This window comes from Peromyscus eremicus, chromosome 9 (assembly GCF_949786415.1).
Source record: "Peromyscus eremicus chromosome 9, PerEre_H2_v1, whole genome shotgun sequence".
NCBI classification, from domain to species: Eukaryota; Metazoa; Chordata; class Mammalia; order Rodentia; family Cricetidae; genus Peromyscus; species Peromyscus eremicus.
Genome location: NC_081425.1, coordinates 64597116 through 64619152, shown reverse-complemented (window position 1 = coordinate 64619152; position 22037 = coordinate 64597116). Strand labels below are relative to the sequence as shown.

General features: G+C 44.3%; 1 protein-coding gene across 3 annotated transcripts in view; it reads left to right on the top strand.

Moving 5' to 3' along the window:
• Ift88 (intraflagellar transport 88) overlaps positions 1-22037 on the top strand; it is a 107048-nt gene that overhangs the window by 72019 nt on the left and 12992 nt on the right. For all 3 annotated transcript variants that reach the window (XM_059273570.1, XM_059273569.1, XM_059273568.1), the window contains exons 23-24: positions 6588-6694; positions 17702-17768. In XM_059273570.1, coding sequence (XP_059129553.1) covers positions 6588-6694; positions 17702-17768 — 174 coding nt within the window. The remainder of the gene's footprint in view (positions 1-6587; positions 6695-17701; positions 17769-22037) is intronic.

The window sequence follows — 22037 nt, the reverse complement described above, 5'->3', positions numbered from 1 at the left end:
ATTCTGAAACAAATATATATAGAAGGAGGAACATATGTTTTCTTACACAGAAACAAAAAAATCGCTGTCTAAAAATCATGACCCTACAAGGACAAAGATATAATTTACTTTTATCATTTTAGACAAAACTCGTGGGGGGCATAGGTAGCAGAGCAGCCAATAAAAGCAAAGCTGTTTATGACACTGACCCCAGTGAACCCCAGGACCAGAGGCATCAGGAGAGGGAGGGGGTGCTGGCTATGAGTATGTGGAGGAGTGACAGGGTTCCACATCCCCCTGGAGTCCAGGCAGAATGAGATGAGGCTGCCAGGGAACATGAGAGAAACACTTAAAAGATATTTAACAGAGGTGCTGGGGAGATGGATCAGGGTGAGGAGAGGGTGGCTGCTCTTCCTAGCATCCACATGGTCTCACAACTGTCTGCAGACAGGCATGGCAGGCAAAACACCCATACGCATAAAATAATAATGTTTTTTAAAACATATTTAACAGAGTCAGAGCTGGGAGATGACTCAGTAGAGTGCCTTCCCTACAAGCAAAAGCACCTGAGTTTGGATCCCCACCACCCATGGAAAAAGCCTAACATGGTGGCACAAGCTTGTGACCCTCGTCTGGTGCAACAGATGTAGCAAGATCTCTGGAGCTTGCTGACCAGCCAGTCTAGCCAAATCAATAAGCTCCAGGTCCACTGAGAGACCCTGTCTCAAAAAATAAAATAGAGAGCAATTGAGGAACATCTGGCACCCACATAAATACATGCACCCCTATACACACGTGAACATGTACACATCCATATATCACACCTGGCACCCACATAAATACTGGTACACCCATATACACGAACGTGTACACATGCATACATCACACCTGGCACCCACATAAATACTGGTACACCCATATACACGAACGTGTACACATGCATACATCACACATGGCACCTACATAAATACATGCACACTCATATACATGTGAACATGTGAGCATGTGTACATCACACCTGACACCCACATAAATACATGCACACTCATACACACATGAACATGTACACATGCATATATCACATGCACATACTCAAACAAGATATTTAACAGTCAAAATGAGTAATTGTGAAAGTAGGCGACAGAGAAGCATAACTCAAGTATTTATGTAGAGAAAATGTAGGAGGAAGAGTTGGGGGTGGTGATGTCAGCGTGGGGCAGGTGTTCTTGGGTCTTATGATTTGGTTGAGCTATCCGAACTCCTCTGCCAAAGTCACCGTGATATGTAGACTGTGGTAAACACTGAGGAGGAATGTGCATCTTTAATTATTAAAATGTAGCCTGGCTGAGGCTGATAAAGGGGTGAGACACCCCAGGACGGATCATAAATTAATAGGCTGGAGTGGACCTGCAGAGCAATGACGTCCAAGTAGACGAAACATGGATAGAAGGAAGTAGAGGAAACATAGATAGAGAAGGGAGGTCAGGAGAGCAAGCAAGAACGGTTCCCCGTAAGCCAGGGAGATGGACTTCAGGAAGACACAATGGCTTGTGAAGCTCGGGGCTGGGACTGTCACTCAGTGGCAGCGCTTGCATTATATCCGGATGCCCTGGATTTCATATGCAGCACTGAGAAAAAAATCGTAGACATTAGTGGCCAGAAGCCCCTGATTTTGGAAAGTCATTGGGGAAGTAGAGGCAGAAACAGAAGAGCATCGGGTGTGAAATGAGAGGTGGGCGTGAGGAGTGGTCTAGGGAAGCTTCTCCGTAAGGATGAAGAGTGGCCATTTGTTGGCTGCAGGTAACAGGGGAGTAGAAAAGGAGAAACTGAAGTGCCAGGGAGCACAGCAATGAGGAAGGACGTCTGTGGGATGGAGTCATCCTTGGAGAGTGGATGGGTTAATCCTGAGAAGCACTGGAACAAGGACAACTGTGGGATGGAGTCATCCGTGGAGAGTGGACAGGTGAATTCTGAGAAGCACTGGAACAAGGACGACTGTGGGATGGAGTCATCCGTGGAGAGTGGATGGGTTAATCCTGAGAAGCACTGGAACAAGGACAACTGTGGGATGGAGTCATCCGTGGAGAGTGGATGGGTTAATCCTGAGAAGCACTGGAACAAGGACGTCTGTGGGATGGAGTCATCCGTGGAGAGTGGACAGGTGAATTCTGAGAAGCACTGGAACAAGGACGACTGTGGGATGGAGTCATCCGTGGAGAGTGGATGGGTTAATCCTGAAAAGCACTGGAACAAGGACGTCTGTGGGATGGAGTCATCCGTGGAGAGTGGATGGGTTAATCCTGAGAAGCACTGGAACAAGGACAACTGTGGGATGGAGTCATCCGTAGAGAGTGGATGGGTTAATCCTGAGAAGTACTGGAACAAGGACATCTGTGGGATGGAGTCATCCATGGAGAGTAGATGGGTTAATCCTGAGAAGTACTGGAACAAGGACGACTGTGGGATGGAATCATCCGTAGAGAGTGGATGGGTTAATCCTGAGAAGTACTGGAACAAGGACGACTGTGGGATGGAGTCATCCATAGAGAGTGGATGGGTTAATCCTGAGAAGTACTGGAACAAGGACGACTGTGGGATGGAGTCATCCGTAGAGAATGGATGGGTTAATCCTGAGAAGTACTGGAACAAGGACATCTGTGGGATGGAGTCATCCGTGGAGAGTGGATAGGTTAATCCTGAGAAGCACTGGAACACTGCATATGGAAGAGAGGAGTCAACTGTCTGAACCAAGAGGACATCGTGCCAGAGCGCTTGTAGAGCAGGACCAGGACCAAGAGAAGGCTGCTCTCTTCTCTGTTGGCAAATACGGAGTCTGGATAAAGCTCTCCTCGTCTGAGCCTCAGAAAGGGGAGAAAGCCAGCTTGGAATGATGGGAAGTACAATTTACCAGGAAATATAAACAACTTTTTAGAATTTGATCACAATATAAGTTAATAATTATATTGCTAATATAGCATATTAGTAATCAATAATAAAGTGGTATTATTAATGTATTGATAATAATTTATTAACTTATTGTTTTCATAATAATTTATTAAAATTGTTATAGGAACCAGAAAAGAATGTAGAGAAATATTTGGCCCCTTCTGTCTCAGAAACAGAAAGTTATAGACCAAAATAAAAAGACCAGAGGACAACACAGAAGAAGTGTATTGGCAGGTGTGCTCACAGAGAAGGCTCTTTGGGAAACTGAAAGCATGTGGTAGAATTAAAGTCAAGTGTTTGGAAAACTGGGAGGTTTTCACAGAGAAAACCAAAGTAAGAGAAGAAAGAATTTGATAAAGAAGACAAGAGAGGGCTGAAGAGAAGGCTCAGAGGGTAACGCCTGAGCCTGATGACCTGAGTTTAACCATCCCATCCCCTGCACCCTAACACACGGTGAAAAGAGAAAACTGACTCTCAACACACACAATAATAATAATAATTTTAAAGTTAAGTACAAATGTTCAATTGAGACGAAAAAGACAAGCAAGAGAGACAATCTCAGGATTGAAAGTGTTGCCAAAGACTATGAATAATGGTAATGAAAGCAGAAATCAGAGATATAGTAGAAGAAAACATTCCAGAACAGAAAAAGAACCCATCTCCTCATCTGCAAAGAAAGCCAGACCAGGTGGTTGTCAGCAATACTGTGGACACAGCAGAGCCATAGTCTTAGAAACTTGGGCCTAGCAACTGTGCTCATCTCACTTCCTGGAGAAGCAAAAGCCTGGCTTGAAAACTTAATTTGGAAGTTCACTAGAAAGCTGAGGTAAACTTTAGAGCCCAAACGGGATTTTTTTTTTCCTTTGTTCAATCAAGTGAGGATAGAAACTAAGCCAGGCAGTTGTGGTGCACGCTTTTAATCCCAGCACTTGGGAGGGAGACAGAGGCAGGTGGATCTCTGTGGGTTTGAGGCCAGCCTGGCCTACAGAGTGAGTTCCAGAACAGCTGGAGCTGTTACACAGAGAAATCCTGTCTCAGAAAAACAAAAAGCAAAAAACAAAAAAACAAAAAAAAAAAAAAAAAAGAAAGAAAGAAAGAAAAAAGAAAAGAAACTAGTTTTTAACATCTAGCTAGCAATTATAAAGTATAATTTTGATGATAGTTGTAGATTATGCTGTATGCCTCCTTACTCTAAGGCCGTTAAGAAGTATGGTTTAAGCCTGGCCGGATGGTAGGTGCCTGCCGCCCAGCAGTACTGCAGGAAGCTAGACAAACAGCCTGGGCAACACAGTGAGAGCAGGAGAAGAGTGCTGAGCTGGTTCTGGTAGACATTACAGTACCAGCACACCTACTGTGTGAGCAGTGCTCCGCCCTACAGAATGACTCAGAAACCCATGTGCCCTGCCAGTGGAAGCCGGTACAGGCTCCCCGGAAGCTGGAGGAGTTAGCTCTCATGAGCCTCTGAGTGTTTGGAAGTTTGGATTTGTGGGGGTCTTCTGTTTTGGAAATAGACACATTTTGGAACTACTTTTTCAATTAAATCAATACAATTTCAGCACATCATAAATATTTTTCAGGTATTAGAAACTTATTTTTAGGGGTTAAAATATAATGTAGTTGGTAGAGCACTTACTCAGTAACCCAGGAGCCCTAAGTTTGATCCCCAGTATTGCTGAAGCTTGGTATGGTGTTGCTTATCTGGGAGGTAAGAGACAGAAGGGTTAGAAGTCATAGGTTAGCCCCAGCTACATAATTAGTTGTAGGCCACTCTGATCCACATGCATGACACCCTGTCTCCAAAAACAAAAAAAAAAAAAAAAAAAAAAAAACCACAACTAGCTGGTTATTTTTTTCATTTTTCTTTTTGTTTATTCTTCTCTTATATAATACATCCCAACCACAGCCTCTCCACTCCATTCCTCTCAGTCCCACAATTGCATACCCTCTCCCCCAGAGCCCCGGCTCCTCTGTTTCCTTTCAGAGCAGGCCTTCCAGGGACATCATTCGAACACACTATAACAAGACACGATAAGACTAGGCACAGACTTTCATATCAAGGCTTGACAAGGCCACCCAGTAGGAGGAAAACAGTCCCGAGAGCAGGCAAAAAGAGTCAGAGGCACCCCCACTCCCACTGCTAGGAGTCCAACAGAAACCCCAAGCTAAACAACCTCAGCATGTATACAGAGGACCTAGTGCAGACCCATGCTGGCTGCTCCATGATTGTCACTTCAGTCTCTGAGCCCCTGTGGGCGCTGCCTAGTTGATTCTATCAGTGTGTTCCCCTGGTGTCTTCCACCCCTCTGGCTCCTACAATCCCCCCCCCCTTGAGTTTCCCTGCGTTCCGCCTAATGTTTGGCTGTGGATGTCTGCATCTGCTCCCATCAGCTGCCAGAGGAAGCCTCTCTGATGGCTGTTATTCTAGGCACTGATCTGTGAGTATAGCAGAATATCATTAGGAATCGTTTCATTGACCTTTTTTTTTTTTGTCAGTCATATTTGGTTCTACCCTAGGTCTCTGGGCTGTCCAGCTTCTGGTTCCTGGTCATCCAGGCAGTGTCGGGCATGGACTCCCACTCATGGAGTGGGCCTCAAGTTAGACCAGTCATTGGTTGGCCACTCCCACAAGCTCTGAGCCACCATTGCCCCAGCACATCTTGCTGGCAGGACAGATGTGGGTTGAAGGTCATTCTCAGCTGCCTAGCAAGTTTGAGGCCAGCCTAGGGTACATGGACCTTGTCTCTAAATAAACAAATCATTTGTGTAAGCCCAACTAAATATGTTGAGTGAAATGTATTTAAGTGATGTATTTAAGTATTTAGTACTGTTTTATGCAGTGACATGATGACCATACACACAGACATTCCAGGAGTGGGAGTGTGGGATGGCTGGGGATAGGCAGAGGCAGAGTGTAGACCTACTCTACTTCCTCACCTGGGTATCAACTCAAGTGTACACATCCACCCTCTCTTGTACGTTGGCTTCAAACCCAACTATAAAGTGTAAGATTCTGTTAATGCAAATAATATTGATTAAAAGAATGAATTTACCAACAGTAAAAAGAACATTTACCGGCAATCTCCTCCTCCTCCTCCTCCTCCTCCTCCTCCTCCTCCTCCTCCTCCTCCTCCTCCTCTGTACACTCTCGATTTTGTAACCCAGTCTCCCTTACGAATCTTTATGTGTGTGTATCTGTCATTGGCACATTAACAGATATTGCAGCTCTGAGTTCTCATCCAGTGAGTCCCTTGTGCTGTGCTCTTTCTGTGATCTGGTGACATGAGGACATGGCAGGTCACCAACAAGGAAGTCAGTTCTCCCAGGTCTGAGATTGCAAAGTGTAAAGAGTTTGGGGTGGGCTGGGGAGGTGAGACAAGCTTTCTCTATGTAGCCCTGGCTGTCCTGGAACTCACTCTGTAGAACTCTGTAGCCCAGGCTGGCCTCAAACTCACAGAGATTCGCCTGCCTCTGCCTTCCTTGTGCTGGGATTAAAGGCGTGCACCACCACTGCCAGGCTATAATTATGTTTTAAGAGAAAATAGAATGCTGTCTGCATCCAGCCTCTGCCAAAAGGTTAGGCTTCCATTGTTGGGTTGAAACTGCTCTGTACATCTTTCCTTTCCTAAATATTTCTTGTTTTGTTTCGTTTTGTTTTAATTTAGGTTTGCGTTTCTTGGTTCGTCTCTGCACAGATATTGGATTAAAAGAAGTTCAAGAATATGCCACGAAACTCAAGAGGTTGGAAAAAATGAAAGAAATGAGGGAACAGGTATCTCATATGGGCCGAAAACTACTGTCTGTTAATTTTCAAAATGTCAGCCTGCTGTAGCTGAAATGCATGGGGCTAGGAGCTTGCCTCAGAGGAGAGCTGGAATTTTACTCAATGGTAACAAAAAATGAAATTTTCTGGAAAATGAATGGATCTGGAAAGTACAATATTAAGTGAGGAAACTCAAGCTCATATATGTTCTCTTTCATATATGCATCTCAACGTGAGTGTGTGTGTGTGTGTGTGTGTGTGTATGAGTGAGCATAAGGACACATGAAACGTGAAAGAGGAAAGGGGGGGCACGAGAGGAGGACCAAGGGTGGCAGGGGGTGGGAGAGTTGATGGGAAGGAGAATCTACTAAAACCCATCCTGTTCAAAATGCTGTGATGATGCTCTACTGTGTATGCCAATATTCAAAACGAGAAAAGGAGAAAGATCTTAGAAGTCAATACAGAACTAACTTTACTTGGCCTACTACAATCTGAGAATGGTGTGTACATTTGCAGTCACTTGAGCAGACATTCCCACTGAAACCATTGCATGTTTAGTGTTTAAATGATAGCTGTTCCCGCTGGAAAATAATGCAAAAATGAAAAACAATGTTTGGAGCAGAGTTGAGCAGGGAACGAAGAGGCAGAGTTGAACTGCTTTTTCTACTCGACTGGACTAGGAACTGTCACTTCAATCCCAGTCTGGGACTGAATCTGATCTGAGTAGAGCAGCTTTTACGTGAGGAATCCCAGTGGCTTCTATGGTGTCCTTAGTAGAGAGCTACTATACTAATAGATAAATAATTTTGGTGTTCCAGAAGATGAAGTAACAGAGATTAATTTGGAAACTTGACTTTTATTGGTGAGACCTGTGTCCCATGAAAGCCTGTCACTTGCTGTGGCATCAGTACTTTGTTCCCGAGGTGTCCCTGTGTGGCCTAGAATACCATTGTCAGTGCATTTCTGCAGCAGATGGAATGGCGGGGTTCCCACCTCCACTTCCTCTCCTACATTTGAGCCTAGAACACTTAGGTTGTGTGTGAGTTTTGAATAGTTGCCTTTTACCAAGAATAAATATGGTCTTCAAGCTAATACTGATATATTAAAATTAAAACTCTCTTTTTGTTTGTTTGTTTGAGCTCACTATGTAGCCCTGACTGTCCTGGAACTCACTATGTGGACCAGGCTGGCCTTGAACTCACAGAGATCCTCCTGCCTCTGCCTTCCTAGTGCTGGGATTAAAGGTGTGCACCAGTACATCCAGCTAGAAATAAAATTCTTTTTTTTTTAAGATTTATTTATTTATTGTGTATGGGTGATTTGTCCGCTTCTATGTCTGTACACTAGAAGAGTTCATTGGATCCCATGTTACTATAGTTAAAGACAGTTTTGAGCTGCCATGTGGGTGCTGGGAATTGAACCTGGGTCCTCTGGAAGAGCAGCCAGTGCTCTTAACCATTGAGCCATTTCTCCAGCCCTAGAAATAAAATTCCAAGTGAGGAATAATGTAGTGGCAAATGATGTTTATGCAATTATCCTGCCTGTAGAGAGGATCTAATTCTCACATGCTTGCAGAATGTGGCTGGCTGTCTTTGCTTCTTAGATGTGATCTAACCTCTTATAAAAATATTATGAGCAAACTAGTTTTGCTTTAAAAGTCCTATAAAACATCAAGTTTATATTTATTTGCCACGCTAGGCTGCACCATAAAATGTGTGGTAATGGCCAATCTATGCACTGTACCAAATACTAATAAAATTAGATAACTGCATGATAGCTTGTGACACATGAACTGCTTTAAGTAGAAGTTCAAATGATTGTGATTGTAATTATGTAGTTAATAAGAATCAAAGTATGCATTTAAATGAAGCACAGTTGGGAAATGAATTCATTGCTGGGGCCCCTCATACAGAACCATGGGTACATATACTAAACAAGCGTGTGCCTCAGTTCCGAGTTTACAGTTTGCAGTGAGCCCAAGTTCCTACAGTCGATTCTGCAGCCTCTGGCTCTGGGGCCTGGCTTCCTAGACTTCTAGGAAGAGTAGCCTCTTGGCTTCTTAGAACTTGCGGGTAATTCATAAGCAACTTTTGTTTTGTTTTGGAGACAGGGTCTCACTATGTAACCCATCCTTATAGGTTACATGGAACTCTCTGTGCAGCTCAAGTTAGCCTCAAACTGATGGCAGTCCTTTTTCCTCGGCCTGCTGGAGTTATAGGTATAATTCCAAGCATAAGCTTTAGGAAACATTGATTACAAAGAATTCCTGGGCAATGTAATTTAGGGATTAAGTACACTTAGAATTACTTTTCTCACAATATTTTCAGTTTGCCGCTAATTTACTCCCATCTTAACTCTGAACTGGGTTGAATCAATGTAGTTGCCGTTCACTCTTCATTTCTCTGAGAATCACGTTCCCTCTGCTCTCTGCCACCCTCGGCCCTTGTATCTTCTCTTGCCCTCTTTGCCTTCTTGCAGTCTCAACAGTAGTAGGACCCTTCTTAAAATCTGGCTGACATCTTTGGACTAACAGTCACAAGGACTGAAGAACTTTACTAAATTTAAATGACTAGAGTAACATCACTGAAACTGCTCTGCCTTCCAGTTACCGCTCAGCCTTTTCATTCCTCTGCGTCAAAATATTTGTATGTTTATTGAGTAGCTTTTACTTGTTTCTTGCACAGGCTTCTTCATGCTATTTCATACTCATTGTACTTTGACAAAATAAAGCTACCTTTTTATGGTGAAAATGAATGGTTTCTTCTGAGGATGTATCTTGAAGGGGATTAGACCAGTTTTTGACAAGCCTTGTTGTCATTGGAAGGATGCACCTGATCATGTCAACTGTACATCAGGAAGAATACTTGAACATCAGAGGAACAAACCATTTGTCAGGAACCCTAAGGGATTAGAGAAATCTTTTTAACAAATAATCGATTTTTTATCTGCAGTTAATTCTTATGCCTGGGTGGCTCACTCAGACTCCCCCATGTTTTTCTCACTCATCACCCCCATCAAAAGCTCCGTGCCCTTTCAGGACCTCTTCAGATACTTCATCACTGCCCTCAGTGTCACCTGTGAAGCCCACTGTCACTTAGACATCTTCTTTCATTACAGCTTTGCCTTTAGTTCATACTCTGCCATTGACACACCTCGGTCTCTTGATATCTAAAGTCTTTATATCCACATCCATGAAGTGTCAAAAGAACACTTCACACCTTCAGGTTCCTCAGAACCTTCAGCTTCCACACGCTCGGTGCTCCCTGGCTGGTTTTCTTTTCTCCCCTCTACCCATGATGCTATTTGCATAAGAACATCCTTTTTTGGCCCCTGCCTTTAATCCCAGCACTCAGGAGGCAGATAGATCTCTGTGAGTTCCGGGCCAGCCTGGTCTACAGAACAAGTTCCAGGACATCCAGGGCTACACAGAGAAACCCTGTCTTAAAAACACCAAAAACAAACAAACAAACAAACCAACAAACTTTGTTTTCTTTGTTCTTCAGTATTTCTCTTTGCATCATACATCAAAGAAACATTTTCCAGGTGTTCTCACCTAAGTTTGGCTTATCAACATGGAGTGGAGAGGATCAATGTCAGAGAAAGGTTGTAGGAGTAAAGGCCAAAAGCTTCTCATAATTGTTGGGGGTCCCATTTCAGTTGGTTGTTCTTAGATTGTAAGCCTATGGGGCAGGTCTCTGTTTCCTGGCTTCTGTAAGGAAAAAGGCATTATTAGTTATGGAAGAAAATATAATAAACTTCTGAATTAAGGATGTTCTCTTCTAATGTTGAATTTGAAGCTTGTTATCTCTGCATTTCTTGTTTAGAATCAATCCTTAGGGGTTTTTCCTATGTAATTTAAATTTCTTCAGAGACATCATTGTTAACAGCTATATAGATATATTTTGATTTATTGAAACATTTCCACATTGCTACATACTCAAATGTCTTTTTTTAAAATGTTCATTCGTCTTTTACCTGCATGTATGTCTGTGTGAGTGTGTCAGAAACCCTGGAACTGGAGTTACGGACAGTTGTGAGCTGCAATGTGGATGCTGGGAATTGAACCTGGGACCTCTGGAAGAGCAGTGAGTGCTCTTAACCACTGAGCCATTTCTCCAGCCCTTAAATGTCTTTTTTGTTTGTTTGTTTGTTTGGTTTTTTTTGGTTTTTCGAGACAGGGTTCCTCTGTGTAGCTTTGCTCCTTTCCTGGAACTCACTTGGTAGCCCAGGCTAGCCTCAAACTCACACAGATCCACCTGGCTCTGCCTCCCGAGTGCTGGGATTAAGCGTGCGCCACCACCGCCCAGCCTCAAATGTCTTTTTAATACTGACAATTTTCTATGACCAGTCAGATTTTCAGGGTTTGGTTTGCTTGTTTGTTTTTTTGTTTTTTGTTTTTTTTTTTGTTTTGTTTTGTTTGTTTGTTTGTTTTTTTGCTATAGTTCTTGGCCCCTATAATTTTATTTGTGAGCTCTTCCTGCAAGAGAAGTTGACCAGAGACATTCTGTGCAATGGCCATGTGATTGAAATCAAGACTACTTTGATCACACCTAGCTTTTACCTGGAACTGCTGGAGAATCCAGAACTAACTAACCCTGTGCTCAGAAAGGAAGGAGGAAGGAGGGACCATTCATCTTCCTTCTGTAACGCAGGGGTTGGCAACAGGAAAGAGAGCCAAAGCAAAGAGCTTGAGTGACCTGCTCTTGAGTGACCCTAGCAGTCTTCTCCATGTTTCTAGTAGCAGCTTTCCTTTTAATTAACTTTAGTACGTCGACTTCACTAGACATTAATTATACCCATGGAGACTGGGGGTGTAGCTCAGAGCTGAAGTGCCTGCTGAGTGTGTAGGAAAGCCTGGGTTCCATCCCTAGCACTACAGATGAAAAAAAAACAAAAACAGCTTATGTTTATCGAATGTATTCTAGAGGCAGACACTATCTAAGCACTCAACCTGGGTTAACCATCAACCGATCTCACTGATCTTGTGATGCTGGAGAAGGCTCACTATTGACGTTTCTTGGATGAGAAAGCATGGACCCACAGCGGTTACAGAACTTGTTCCAGGTCATGTGCTCGCTCTCTTCTCCTCTCCTCTCCCCCCTGTACTAAGTGGGATTGGCTTTTTTTTTTCCAAAATAAGAGTGCTGTCTCTTTTTCCTTTTTCAAACAATAAATATTCTTTTAGAAATTCAGAGCTGGACCTGGGGGCTAGTCCTAGCTGCTCAGAAGGCTGAGGCAGAAGGATGGCAAATCTGTGGCCAACCTGAGCAACTCAGCAAGACATGTCTCCAATAATTAAAAGAGGACAGTGTTGAGCACTTGCATGGTATATACGTAGCCTTATGTTCAATCCCAGTACCATGGGGGAAAATTCAGGCAGATTCCTTTTGTAAATAAGTTTGGTTTACTGAGAAAGGGTCTCAAAAGTTTCCCAAGGTGATCTCAAGCTCAAAGTCCTCCTGCCTCTGAGTTCCAACTGCTGATACTGCAGTCGTGGCCACTGTGACCCACTCTAAATAACTTTTATTCAAATAAAATGTATGAAGAAAAAGGTGATATCACTCATGCCACCAGTGGAGATTGATCAACATGTTATGCTCCCAGGCATTTTCACAAATGTATATAAACATGCATAATATGTATATTCTTTTTTTTTTCTTTTGTTGGTTTTTCAAGGGAGGGTTTCTCTGTGTAGCTCTGGCTGTACTGGAACTCGCTCTGTAGACCAGGCTGGCCTTGAACTCAGCGATCTACTTGCCTCTGCCTACCGAGTGCTGGGGTAAAGGCGTACATATATTCGTAAAGGGAGTGACTTTTACAAAAACACTACCTTACAACTTTTAACTTCTACTTAGCCAATAACATGGGCAGCTGGCATTGCCAGCCAATGTTTTTGCTCTTTATTCCGTTACATGGCTGTTTCTCACTTAAGCACTGAGGAACTGAGAGCCGTCGTTGGCGTGGCACCAATGCCTCCTTCTGTGTCTGCCATCACCCCCCCACACACCTGAACTGAGTGGGACCCTGTGAGTTTTAGTAACAAAACCTGCATCTCCCATGTGGCAAGAACATCGGCCTGATGCTATTAACAAGCCGCTGTTGTATTCCTGAAATGGACCTGGTCCTTGGATGGATCAGATATGTCAGTCTAAGAGTGGAACCTGGGGAGCTACACAGGCCCCCATGGCCAGGCTGTCACTGTGGAGCCACAGAACTTAGCTGCAGCCTCCCGTTTGCATTTACCCTTCATACATGAATTATATGTTTGTACCTCTATGATTTTCATAGTTAATGCTCGCCCAGAAGCCTTCTCCAATCTCAGCATCTGATTACAAATTCTAGATTCACTCCATCATTATCTTCATACACTACGCCCTTGGCCTCTATTTTCTCATCATGGGCGCCTCAGCTCTGCCCACTCACCCTGCTGGCTACCCCATTTGTGTTAGACCCTGTGCCTGGGACTTTCTTCCCATGCCTCGCCTAGCAGGAGCTGTTAGGTAGCTCTGTAGCCGGCCCTCCCGAGTTCCTTCTATTTCTTCTTGCCTCTGCCTAGGCTTCTTTACCTCTCACTCCACACTGACAGAGCAAGACCAACTTCTAGCCAGTTCTAGAATCCCTGGAGGGCATGCAAGAGTCAAACCCATGGCCTGCTGGGATTGCTGTTGGCATGGCTCTGTCCCTGGGGTTTTCCTCCGCATCTCCTGAGGAAGCATGCCATCACCTGAGGTACTGTTGGTCAGACTTCTCCCGTGTACGCGGTGTCGGAAGTGAACGGCTGATTACGGCTTCACGGTTCCTATTCTTTGAACCTCAGTGTCATCTTGGTGACGTCTGTACAAAATCTTCGTCATGGCTGTTAATAGTGGTTGGTTGGCCCGTTAAATTCCCTCCCGGTGGGATTTGTTGATTTTTTTCTTTAATTTTGTAAATTTAATATGTATGTGAGAGGAGAGAAAGAGAGAGCTATGAAGAGATACAGAGCTTGCGTGTGTGTGTCACAGAGTGAAGGTCAGAAGACAACCGTCAAGAGTTGGTTCATTGTTTCCACTGTGTGTTCAGGGGTAGAACTCAGGGATCAGGCTTGCACAGCAAATGCTTTTACCCACGGAGCCACATGGCCGTTATTTGTTGGATTTGAATGCACATGAATGTTGAGCTGGAAGGAAGGATAAATACCGTTCTACACACAGGATGTTTGTGAAAACCTTGAGCCAGCAGAGACAAGGGGGAAGCCACCAGGGACACACAGGGCATCTCTGAGTAGAAGAGCTGGAGGACGACTTAGAGGCCTAATGGGGTGCTCTCACCTCTAGTCCATACAGCAGGCAGGACCTTACTAGCCACAGGTGAAGAGGAGAGAGAATGGAGTTTTATGGGCATGGGTTGAGATGCTGAGTATACCGTTGATGCTCTGTGGTGTCCATCGGTGTGCTTAGCCATTTCCCAGTGTCCTGGGAAAGAGGCGAGTCACAGAAGCAGCCAAGGCTTATGTTTCTCTTGGTGAGTGAACCAGAGAAATGAGTCAGACAGGGCTGACCAAGGTGGGCCAGGAGTCTAGATGGACAGAACGCAGAAGTTTAAATGGTTGTTAGGGAAACGGGGATCAAACGGGGTAGAAGGTTGTAGCTGAGGGCGGGGGCAACATGGTGGATAAACTAAGTTGATGGTTGTGGAAGCTCAACTTACCTTCCTAAGTGTCCTGTTCCCACCTAGGGCCACCTGAGCAGGATGCAGGAGCCGTCTTCACATTTGATGGGGTGGCTCTGAAGCTGGGTGTTAGGACACTTACAGCGTTGTTCTTTCTGTGTAGGATGGCTTTGGCTACTTGGAATCTTTAGTTCTGTTCATAGGGTCTTCAAGGCTGTTATCGTGGAGATGTTGAACATTGTTGACAGCCTTTTCTGCATGCATGGAGGTCATCATGATTTCTGTACTTAGGTCTGCCTGTGCACTGTATTCCCTTTGTTAATCTGCATCTGTGGAACTGTTCTACAGCCTTGTACTGGAGCCATTGTGGTTAGGATGTATGGCCTTTTTAATGTGTTCTTGGGCAAATATATCTTACTGATAATTTTTATGCCTTTGTTTATCAGTGAAATTGTTTCAGAGTGTTCTCAATTTTTTGTCCTGTCCTTCCCAGTTTTGGTATTAGGTATGCCAGATTTATAGGATGAATTTGGAATAGTGTTCTTTCTCCTTCTGTTTTATAGAACAATTTGAGGAACAGTGGTGTTAGCTCTTCCAATGAATGGTAGAGTTTGACAGTGAATCCAGCCGGTCCTGGGCATTGTTAGACTCTTTATTACACTTTCAACGTCATTGCTAGTTGTAGATCTGTTTAAGTTATTTTTATCTTCTTGATTCAATTCTGGTCATTTGTATGTGTCTAGGAATTTATCTATTTCTTCTAAATTTTCCAGTCTTTTGAAATGTAAGTTTTCAGAGTATTCTGTAGTAACCTCTGGATTTCACTGGACTCTGTAGTAATCTCACTTTTTCATCTCTAATGTTATTAATGTGAATCTTTTTTCTCCTCAGTTTGGTTAAATTGGCTAGGGATTTTCAATCTTTGTGTTTTTTCAAAGAACCAACCCTTTGTTTGGTTTAATTCTATGTGTTCTCCTCTTAGTCTCCATTTCACTAATGGATTGTATTATTTGTTGCCATCTACTGTTTTGGAATTCATCCTAGTTTTGTTTTTCTAAGACCTTGAGGTGCATCATTAGGTTATTTATTTCAGCTTTCTTTAACTAAAAATGGTATTATTGTGAGTGTGTGCGTGATTGGGGTGGGGCATGCCTGCAACAGTGCACATGTGGAAGTCAGGGGACAACTCTGTAGACTTGGTTCTCTACTTCCACCTTTAGAGTGGGTTCTGGGGATCAAGTTCAGGTCACGAGACTTGCTGGGCAAGTACTTTCACCCCCTGAGCTATCCCACTGGCCTTTAATGTTTAATGTGCATGCTCGTAGCCATCAACTTTCCTCCTACAACTGCCTCAGCTATATTCCAAAGGTTCTGATGAAGAGTGATCTCATCTGATCCTAGGAATTTTTAAATTTCTCCTGATTTCTTTAACATCCTGCTGGTCACTCAAAGTATATTGTTCAGTCTCCAACTCTGTATTTTCTGTTTCTTCCTGCTGTTGACTTCTAGTTTTATTCAACTGCTAACTGATAAGGTGTAAGGCATTACTTTGTTTGTTGCTGTTAAGATTTGCTTTGTAGCCTAGCATGTAACCTATTTTAGAGACTATTCCATGGGCTGCTGAGAAGAATGTATATCCCATATCCATTGGATGGAATATTCTGTAGATATGTTAAGTCTATTTAATCTATAGTGTAATTGAACTCTGCAGTTTATTGAGTTTTTTTTTTAGCTTGGATGACCTATCTAAGAGAAAAATGGAGTGCTGAAGTCAGTTATTATTATTGTTTCAGGACTATCTGACCTTCCTATGTTTATTTTTATGAAACCAGGAACTCCAACATTTAGTGCTTGTATATTTACAATTATTACATTTTTTGATGAATTGTTGGGTTGGGCACATACATTTTATGCATGTATGAATATTAAATAAAATACTTAATTAAGAAACAGCTCTAGCTGGGCGGTAGTGGTACACACCTTTAATCCCAGCACTCAGGAGGCAGAGGCAGGCAGATCTCTCTGAGTTAGAGGCCAGCCTGGTCTGCAGAGCAAGTTCAAGGACGGGCACCAAAACTACACAGAGAAACCCTGTCTCAAAAACAAACAAACAAAAAAAACAGCTCTAAATAAAAAGCTTGACACTTAGGCAAAACACAAAACAACCATATATTATGGAAGGAAATTTAAAGACTATCACAGCTTTCCAAGCAAGCCAGAGGACCTGAGTTTGATACCCAGTACCCATATAAAAGGCTGAGTGAGCATGGCACACATCTGTAATCCCAGCACAGAAGGACAGAGACAAGAGGATCCCTGGAACTTGCCAGCTAGCCAGTGTAGCCAAATCCCTGACTTCCAGGTTTGGAAAGCCTGTCTCAAAAATTAAGATAAAGAGCAACTAAAAAGACATTCAGCATCAACCTCAGACCTCAATGCATGTGCACATGCGTACCACAAACATACACATATACACTCACTTGCTCACATGACACTATCACAGCTCAAGGATGCCTATTTAAATGCTTCTGAGGATTCAAAAAAGTAGCTGTTGGACAAACCATAACTATATGTGAGATTTTTGTTTTGTTTTGGTTTGGTTTGGTTTTTCGAGACAGGGTTTCTCTGTGTAGCTTTGCGCCTTTCCTGGAACTCACTTGGTAGTCCAGGCTGGCCTTGAACTCACAGAGATCCGCCTGGCTCTGCCTCCTGAGTGCTGGGATTAAAGGAGTGCGCCACCACAGCCCGGCTATATGTGAGATTTTAATAATGCTTTTATTTAGAAGTTTAATGTCAGGTTGCTTTTTTTTTTTAAACTCTCCAATGAACTGGGCCAACTGTTACAGTTTAGGGATAGGGTAGGAAATGGCCTTTGATACATGTTTTTCTCCTTTTCCACTTTTCTTCTCAAACTATTACTATGTTTGAGTCCTGAATCTTCTCGTCAAGAAAGTGCTGTTTAATTTGTTAACTGCTTGGCTGTGCAAAGGTTGTTGTTGAGTAAAAATGCCATTGGTTTACTCTGTAGATCCTGGGAGGTCAGACTTTACTTTCAAATGGATCCTGTCCAGCCAGGTGTGATGGTACATGCGTTTAGTCTCAGCAAAGGCAGGCAGATCCATGTGAGTTCGAGGCCAGCCTGATCTACAGATCGAGTTCCAGGACAGCCAAGGCTACACAATGAATCCCTGTCTTGAAAAGCAAGCAAAAGATTCTGTCCTTTTTCCTGTTGACTCGGCTCTTGGGTGGTGATGAATCAGTCCTGAGGGTCATGTGCTAATGCTAGTTTTATACTCACTCTTTCGCTGTGTGTGGTTCCGAAAGAATGTCACTAATTCTTCTCTACTTGTCTTCCTATTGCTTTAGCGCATAAAATCGGGCAGAGACAGCGGCGGAGGCTCTCGCAGCAAACGAGAGGGGAGCTCTGGCAGTGGTGAGTGTCTCCTGTGCTCTAGAACACTGGCTTCGACAGGTTTCTAGAAACACTGAAGTCGTCCAGAAAGGTCCTCTTTATGTTTTATGTTCTTCATCTGTTGATTTATGTACACAGTGATACCTCCCTTATTCTGACTTGGCAAGTGGTTGTTCTGCTAGGTATGTGAGTGTTTGTAAATGTTACCATATTTTAGTTCTCAAATTGCATGCCTGTTTCTGCCCACTGGTCGGGGAAGAGCATAGATGGGCATATGCTATTGCCCATGAATGAGGTTTACTGTTAAGATTTCAGAATTCCCATTTAAAGAACTTAGCATGAGTAGTAGTGTGGTCTTGGGGATGCTGACAGCCCAGGTCTTTAGTCTGACCTCGGTGGCAGCACCAGTCTGACAAGGAGATATGAGTCACCGTCTTGATCTTGACAGCGTACTTCTGCTTGTGAGTCAGCCATAAATACTTGACATGCTTTTGAAGTTCTTGACATGTTTTCAATTCCTTCATCTTGGCTCCTTGTGGCATCATTTGTTGATAAAACATTATAGGACATTTTCTATTCTTGTTTTCTCAGCTTCTGTCAGGTAGTGGTAGTGACAGTAGAAATGTGATCATCTTAAAGAAGCTAATTTTTAAAAATGCTAAATTAAGATTAAGATTTGGCTTTTCCTACATTCTTTCATTCCCCACTCAGCACTGTCCTACACACGACCTTGCTCTGGCTAACGAACCAACAGTGTTGCCTTGTAGTGTTCTAATCCAGGAGCACAGCGGTGAGAAGAGGAGGTGAACAGGATGTGGTCCCTGCAGGCGAGGCTCTTGACATCTAGTTAGAAAGACAGGCTTCGGGGCCACTGCCGGGGCTGCTTGGGAGAGAAGCACATGGGTTTCTGACTTTCCTGTGGATAGAAAACTGCAGTTGAGACAGATTCTACCATGAATTTGGCGCTCTAGTTTGCTATGTTTAGGCAGTTGTTATTGGTGGCATATATTCTTAGCCAGACCTCTACCTCCTGGCCTGTTTCTCCTTAGGCCACAGGAGCCATGACACAGTTTGAGAAGTGCAGAGGAGCAGTGTTGAGCCTAAATGTCAGGAGCATCAAAGGCGTGAGCTGTGTCAAAGCAGTGGTCCTTCCTGTCAGCATCCCATGGGCCTGATGGACACCACTGTCTTCTTACTGTCCCTGTCTCCCAGACACCTTCCCACCTCATACTTCATAGAATCCACTTGACCTTCAGTGAGACTGAACTGAGTCTTGAGTCTGAGAGATCTAGGCCACCACTCCTTCATTAGCTGGAGGCAACTATAAAGTCCATGTGCCCCTGTCCAGAAGTTCTGAGCTGAGCAGATTGTGAACCCAGAAGTTAGTGTGGAGTATTAACCACGTCTCCTGAAAGCTGTGTGTAACACTTCACAGTCAAGCATGGTGTTCTTAATCCAGTGTCACATATGAATAGCCCCACTAAAGAGAGTAAGGCGGGGTTGGGGATTTAGCTCAGTGGTAGAGCACTTGCCTAGCAAGCGCAAGGCCCTGGGTTTGGTCCTCAGCTCTGGAAAAAAAAAAAAAAAAAAAAGAGAGTAAGGCCTCTAACCATGTTTTATATCCAGGAAGTTCACATATGGCCACCTGGAGAGCTGGCCTTCACAGCTTGTGGACTTTTGAACTGGAGGTGAGAGATTGAGGATCTCTATCAAAAGATGGTATTAGCCAAGTATTGGGTGGCAAGCACTATGCACCCATTAAAAGAAATTCCTGAGCCAGGCCAGATGGTGCCCACCTGTGACCTCAGCCCTGGGAAGAGGAGCTGGAGTTCCAGGCCAATGTGGGCTACAAACCAAGACCCTATCATCCCCGCCTTCCCCCCAACAAAAGAAGCTTAGAAGGTTCCCCAGACGAAACTGATAGTGCTTGATCATAGCAACAGGAAGATCTGTGACCTAGGCTCCTTTAAAATCGAGTATCCCTTTCATAGCTAACCTTTAGGAGAGTAGTCATCGTGCATTAAAGTTCTAGGACCAAACTGGGTGAGATGGTTCCCCCTGTGAGCCCCGCACCTGGGAGGCTGACACAGGAGGATTGCCACCACAGATCTGAAGCTAGCTTGTGCTAAATAGTGGGTTCCAGGTCTGCCCAGGCTACAGAAAAACTAAACGAAAGAAAGGGAGGGAGGGAGGGAGGGAGGGAGGGAGGAGAGAGAGAGAGAGAGAGAGAGAGAGAGAGAGAGAGAGAGAGAGAGAGAGAGAGAGAGAGAAGACATTCTAGTAGCCCTGAGGACAGCACCTCTGAAAACCTTGAGTTTTCAGAATAAAGACTAGCCTGTTCCTAATGCTAACCAGCCTACACTCAGTGTTCAGAGCTGCTTGTTCATTTGGAAGCCTGTGAAATCCCTCTGGAAGGCTGAGCCTCCTGGGTTTCCACTCTGAAAGCCTGCCTTAGAGCCCCCAGGTCTGTGAAGGGCGCTGCAGCCAAAAGGAGAGCTGGGAGGTAGTCGGGAAAGTCTACGGGAAGACTGCCCAGCCCCCAGCAGCTCTTCCAAACTGCCCTGAACTCCTGCACAGCCAGGGCTGAGTGAGAGAAGGCACCCTGTATGTCAGGGGAGGCTGCCCCAGCCCTGCCTCCCCCTGCTCCACTGCCAGTTTTAATCAGGTTTGCTTTTTCCCATCCAGTCCACTTCAGGCCAAAACAAATACTGCTAACACACAAGCGAGCTTTATGCTCACAAAAAGCTGTTCCAAGGAGAAACTTGGCCCTGGTGGCACTTTCCAAGCAGGGCCTCATGTCGCTTGGTTTGCTTGGCACCAGTTTAAAGGGCTCCCCAGGACCTTCCCCGGGGGCTGCGGCTTCTCCTAGCACTGGCCTTTTTGTCCCTTCTTTTCTGACACCTCACGCACGTCATTCCGACGTCCTCCCTTCATCCTGCTGTCGGATGTGAGCACCTCTGTCAGCACCCACCCTGCAGTCAGAATAACCAGGCTGTGGCTGCCGCCTTCTGTCTTGACTTGGGAGCCCCTGCCCCTACCCCCGGACAAAAGAGCCCCTTCTCCACACCTCCATGGCGAACCTGGGATTCCTGGCGGTCTTTGCAGCATGGCAGAACTCAGCTTCCATACATCCATGGATCAGATGGGGAAGAAAGGCTTTCACTACCGAGTCTGAGGAGCTCCCGGCCCTGCTGCCCCGCTGTGGCACCCCAGCCCGTGCTGGAAGAACCACGGCTCTACTCTGAGTTAATACCCAAACTGAGTGTGACACAGTTACAGGAAAGGTCATTCCTGCTGTTACCACAATCAGTTCCCAGTGCGTGCCAGTGTGCTCATCTGCCTCAGGTCTCACCCTGTCCCTGTCACTACAAGGTGTCACCCTGAGGTGCTCCTTCCCATGGTGTAGGAATTATGTGCACAACCGTGGAGCTGGCCTCCACACTGCCTGGGACACATTTATCCTCCAGTATATACCAATTGCTGTAGGTGTTTTGGAGACACACTTGCTGTGGTGGCCCAGGTTTCCCTTGAAACTCCCAGCCATACTCCTGCTTCAGCTCCCATGTATGAGGCCACAGGCATGCCCAGAGTTTTCAGAACTTTATTTTTACAGAATTAACTAAAGTTAAGTGAACTTAAATATTTGTAACTGCTTGAGGTAAAAATGCATTACAAGCAGAGGTTGGGGGCAAGGTTTAGCAGCTATTGGTAGACATGCAAAAACACTACATCAAGAATGTCAGCATCATCAAAATCAGAAGCACATATTCACAGTTTCAGAGTAGTCCCAGCATTCCTGTTCTCACCTGGTGTGCTGGCTCCATTGAAGAGCCAGGGAACCATCTGCACGTGTCTGCCTGTCCTTCTCCTGTGTGCCTGTCCTCGAGTCTCAAGGATGCTTCCTGGTAAAGCATTCAGTGCCCCACCATGGCTTTGTGGATTCGTCTGAGTGCTTTGTTATTAAGGTTTTGTTTTAAATTGCTCTTTTTCATTTTCTCTGTGTAATTTTAGTGGCTTGCTGTGTTTTTCATGTGATTTTGACCATGTCCTGGTTGTGAACTCCTCCAGTGAAAATATATCTGTTTTATGCTCCAATTGATTTTATAATGAAAAGCACTATGGCTCAGTGAACAGAAATTCACTTTTCAGTCAACTTTCTGAAGGACATTTTAGTTTTGTAAAAGTCCAAATTTGATTTGGAGATTATAGTCCCAAAGCAGGCATTTTTTTTTTGTTTTTGTTTTTGTTTAGAAAACACCTTTCCATAGTTTTTCTGGGGTTTTGTGGTAT